The sequence below is a fragment of the Gekko japonicus genome, unplaced genomic scaffold, assembly GCF_001447785.1.
Source record: "Gekko japonicus isolate JY-2015 unplaced genomic scaffold, Gekko_japonicus_V1.1 scaffold31, whole genome shotgun sequence".
Lineage (NCBI taxonomy): Eukaryota > Metazoa > Chordata > Lepidosauria > Squamata > Gekkonidae > Gekko > Gekko japonicus.
In genome coordinates, this window is record NW_015161404.1 from 790,569 (window position 1) to 795,864 (window position 5,296).

The 5,296-nt window shown below is 42.1% G+C and overlaps 1 protein-coding gene across 1 annotated transcript in view; it reads left to right on the forward strand.

The window, feature by feature from the left end:
- DMRT1 (doublesex and mab-3 related transcription factor 1) overlaps positions 1–5,296 on the forward strand; it is an 80,406-nt gene that overhangs the window by 5,678 nt on the left and 69,432 nt on the right. The window contains exon 2 of the mRNA XM_015425898.1: positions 3,164–3,353. Within this exon, the coding sequence (XP_015281384.1) occupies positions 3,164–3,353 (190 nt within the window). The remainder of the gene's footprint in view (positions 1–3,163; positions 3,354–5,296) is intronic.

Consider the following 5,296-nt stretch of genomic DNA (forward strand, 5'->3'; position numbering starts at 1 on the left):
CTCCCTCTTCCATGCTGGCTTGGTGGTAGGCAGCATATCTGTTTTGTGTGCTGCAGAAGAGCCCAGGGGTTCAGTCTCTGGCATCTCCAGTGAAATATTTATCTATTTATTTAGCTTGTTTATTGCCTACCTTCCTCACTGAGGCTCAGATCAGGTTTTTGCCATCATTACTGTGGCTGTCATGCAACTGTTGAAGATACAGGAGTCTACTCGAGGAAAGCAAAAACCTGACAGCTCTGTAGCGGGGCTCAGGGAAGAGATTGCCCTTTGTACACGCCTGTTTGCAGTATTCGAACTGTAGGTCTGCTCCAGCCTTGCAGCTCGGTTTGCACCATGGCAGCAATGCACAGCTAAAGGAAGCATGTGGTTCTCACTGAAGTAATGCTTGCATATGAAGAGGAACGCTGTTCTGATTATGGTGGTGTTCTGCTCTGCAGTTTTCAGTTCTAATGCACACATTTGTGCAAGCCTAGTGCTTTTCAAAGCCCAAGCTTCTTGCAAATGTATCCACTACAGCACAGCCTGTTCTTCTGCTACTGCTGGGGCTGGTTGCATCTCCCAGACTGCTCCCCTGCTGTGGCACAAATGATTTGGGTCTGTGTAACCAGCAGAGGTGAAAATCCATCTTATTTCTAATGGTATTAGGCCCCCCCCCCCAAAAAAAAAGCCACTCTGCTCTTTTTGAACAAGGACTTGCTAGGGAAATTTTACATAGGAGTGCGAGGGTGATTTCCCAAGAACTGGAGTTGTAGCTTAACTTCTGTAAAGTATGCTTCTGTGATACTCTTAAAACATGTTTATTAGCTTCAGGCATGTTGGGCTGTGGGCTTTTGTGTGAACTGAACCATATTTTTACTGCCCTTTATCATGACATATAAATTATGGTATGTAAATAACGACAAAGGTTGATGCAAATGACAAGTTGATAGTGGGCAACTTTCAGACACAAAGTAAGCCAATAAACTGTATTTGTGCAGACTGAGACATAGGGACACTTTTCCCTCTAAGCTAAGTTAGTGTGAGCTAGCTCACAGTTTTTAAGCCTCCGGCTTACACATTTTTGTCTTAGCTCAGGAAGGATGGCTCCAGAGCAAACTAATTGATGCAGCAGCCCAATCACTTGCTCACAACTTTAATGCCAGCAGCTCACAAAGTAGATTTTTTGCTCACAAGACTCCACAGCTTAAAGGGAACATTGCATAGGGAGCCAATGTTTCTAACTCCATATGTTCCAATAGGATCTGAACTGGCCCATCAGATTATGGCAGACATCAGTTTAATTGTAACAACAGTGAAAAAGACAAATTGAATGTTGGGGATCAGTAGAAAAGACACTGAAAATAGAACTGTTATTATTGTGATGCCTTTGTAGAAATCTCTGGTGCAGATTCATTTGAGTTCTTGTCATGCCCCCTCAAATAAGCGCTGGAAAAGGTGCAGAAAAGAGCAAACAAAATTATCAGATGCTGGGCAGACAGGATTGTAGTACATCAGGACAACTGTCAAGTTTGACCCTAAGCCTCCATTTGAACTTTTAATCTCCCTGGTCATTCCATCAGAAATCTCCGAGTAGCCATCCTTGAGCACTGGGAATATACCTATGGAATGCAAGGTGGTATAACAGAAACTGCTTCAGAAATTTGACTGTGTCAGTCAAGTCCCACACAAAAGTTACAATTTCCCCCCCTACACTGCAAGAGCTGAGAGTAACACAGTAGGGTTTTTTGCTGCTATGGAATATATTTTTCGCTTTTAAAAAGTGCTTAACAATTTCATGGAGGTTAGACCTATCACCTACAGCTACTCTGCTATGGAAGCTTGCTGGGTAACCTTGACTCAGTTATACACTCTCCAGTTAACATACCTCACATGGTTGTTCTGAGAAATAAAGTGGAGGAGCGAATGACAGTGGAAGCTGCTTAGAGCAGGGATGTCAAACATCCCCCCGCAGGGCTTCTATCAGGCCCGCAGTTAACTGGCTGTCTTCTGCTTCTTCCAGTTCTGCTGCTGCTGCGTCACTGTAGGTTTGCAGCTTACAGATACACATCTGAACAGCATACTCAAGATTGCAACAGCACAGGGGTGTCAGTTATCAGACACTTAAATAAAGAAAATATTGCAAGAGTGCTAATGTTTAAGCATGTTTTTATTTTAAGGAAAAAAAAACTTTGTGTTTGTGTCCTTTATAAAGTTTATATCTCCACTACCTGGCATTACATTTTATGACACACATGGCCCGGCCCAACAAGGTCTCATTTATGTCAGATCCGGCCCTCATAACAAATGAGTCCAACACCCCTGGCTTAGGGTCTCTACTAGGGAGAAAGGTGGGGGATGAGTGGAGTAAATAAATACATAAATATTCATTTTTATTTTATTTATTTATAGCCTGACGTTCTTGTTGAGACAGATTACACAGTTGGGTGGATCCTACCCATAACCTACCCCTACACTGAGTAAAATTTGTTTGTTTGTTAAAATATTTATACCCCACCCTTGCTTTTGTCTCAGGTTTGAAGCCCTCTCTAATCTAAGGAGATTCCACTGGAAGTTGCAGGAAGGGTCCCTTAGGCTGGAGAAAGGGTGCTTGAAGGATGGTTGGATCCACTCCAATGTAAGACAGCAAGGGACAGCCAACAAATAGTGCAGTGGGGCTAGATCACAAAAGATAGAAACAATGCAAAAAAGTAACGGACATGATGTCATAAACGGTGCAAAAAACAGGCCTACAAAAGTAGAAAACAGTGCATAATAGACAGACTGCAATCCTGTTCCCATTACATTGCAGCCTTACTGCCTTTGTGGAAATGCCTTCCTGCACAATTCCTTTTTTACGCAATTTGCAGAATGACAGAATATTGCAGTATTTATTTGACTCTGTTATTTTCCAAGAACCTGGATGTGCCATAACTACCAGTTGAGTCAGGATTCCTTGCAACAAATCTTTTTAGTGATCTATTGACGTTTCCAAGGTTAGGTTTTGTGCAGCTGTTTTGTGCAGCTGTCTGGACTTCCACTCCCCGCTGTGTCTTTGTCTTAACACTTCCAAGCTGTTTAAGACGAAGATTTGAGCCCTGACTTTTCTCTCATCTTTGTCGTTTAAGTTAGGTTTCCTCCTTTTCAAGCTAGAAAGCTGGCACCACTGAAATCTTCTTGTTTGCAGGTGGCCCTGAGAAGGCAGCAAGCTCAAGAGGAAGAACTGGGCATCAGCCACCCTATCCCTTTGCCGAGTGCCACAGAAATGTACATGAAGAAAGAGAACAATGCCAATGGGTCCTGCTTGCTGCTGGAGAGCAGCAGCCCCCCACAGTCCACGACAACCACAGCTTCCTCAGGGGCGGCCTCATCAACAGGTAGTGTTCTGTGAAGGGACCTAGACTCCAATCTGAGCACATCTTTGGGGTGAGAGGGAGGAGGAGGAAAGGGACTCCTGTGGCTTTTTTAGCTTGAAGCAGCACATAATAGGATAGTCATAAAACAGTCCCTAAGCCTGCACTGGTTTTGATTTCCACGTAGGTCCAAAATGTAATTTTTCATGGGTGCAGGGTTGTACGGCCTTTATTTTTAAGAGAACTTTGCAGTTCCAGAGTCTCTGGTTGTAGTTCCTTAGATGATCTAGTAACCTGGCACTCGGCCTTGGTAGTTTTAGAGGGTAGCTGTGTTGGTCTACAGTAGAACTGGTGGTTTCAAGTTCCATACCACCTTAGAGACTAACAAGAGTTTGGGGATATGAACTTTGGAGAGATCCGACAAAAGGAATTTGGACTCTCATACCCCTAAAATCTTGCTGTTCTCTGAGGTGCTGCTGAATTCAAATCTAGCTTGGTAGAAAACCATTTTAATCCCGCCAGGGAGATCTGCTAGGGAAGCAGTCTTCTGCATTCTTCAGTGCCAAGGAACCATGACTGCTTTCACATGGGGATTTTTCCGCACATGGGCAGCAGGAAATCAGTGGGAAATGTTCTTGTTTTCCCCTTCAAGCTGGGAAAAACTGGGTGGCAGGCAGCAGCAAGTGTTATAGGAATGGTGTATGTGTTGGTGCTGTTAGACCTGACAATGGCTGCAGTCCTAAGGACACTTTCCTGAGAATAAACCCCCTGAATAACAGGGGACTTAACCTCTGAGAAGACCTGCTTAGTAGGTGGATCAGAATTCAGATGATTTTAAAAGACAGGAGTGTTCTTGGTGAAGTAATATCAGATTCTTGAGTATGGAAATTCATTGCCTTTGCAAAAGATAAATACTTAGACATATAATTAAGAATTTTCTGCTGAAGTTTTCTGTTACAGAAGAACATTTTACTTAATTAGTAGATTAATTAACACAGTTTTTCATGTATTAATCAGTAGAACCTATTGTAATGGATGGAATTAAGAGCATTAAGTCTATTTCCTCATATGTTAGGTATGAAAGGAGTTTTGGTATGGTATGGTATATGTTTTTAGTATGGTATAAGGTATGGAAACAAAAATATCAATTAGAAAATAGGAGGGTAGACCTTTCTTCTAACATCTGCTATATTGGGATTTTGGTAAATGGAGATTTATTTAAATTCAGCCTGTTCCAAGGCAGGTGAGTAATCAATCAGTCTTTAATTGAGTGACAGCCTTAACTGTCACACATGTATCTTCATGCAGAAACTGACACTTGGCTTCACCCATCTGGCATAACATTATGTCTCAATATGTAGTTGGGATTTTACCTATGTAGTTTATAGAAATGCAAGTGAGATACCTAATTCTGCAAAAAGAGACTTCATATTACTTGAATTATGGTTTCTACACACTTTATTTTGTTTATTAAATCCTTTTGTTAGTCTTTGAAAGTACATACTAGTTATTCAAGAGGGATGCAGACTTTTCTGCTGGACTTCTTTTTGTTTCCTTTCTAATTAGCAGCAAAACCTTAACTGTAACTATATTTCTACAATTACCTTATAAAGCATAAATTGTTAGCTGGTCAAATAAAGACAAGTCAGCATCTTGTTGTTGTTCAGTCGCACAGTCGAGTCTGACTCTTTGCGACCCCATGGACCAGCTCCCGCCAGGCCCTCCTGTCTTCCACCTTCCTCTGAAGTTTGCTCAACTTCATGTTCGTTGCATCCATGACACTGTCTAACCATCTCATCCTTTGCCGTCCCCGTCTTCTTTGACCTTCAATCTTTCCCAGCATCAGAGTCTTCTCCAGTGAGTGCTCCCTTCTCATTTGGTGGCCAAAGTATTTGAGCTTCAGTTTCATTATCTGGCCTTCCAGGGAACAGTCAGGGTTGATTTCTTTTAGGATTGACTGATTTGAT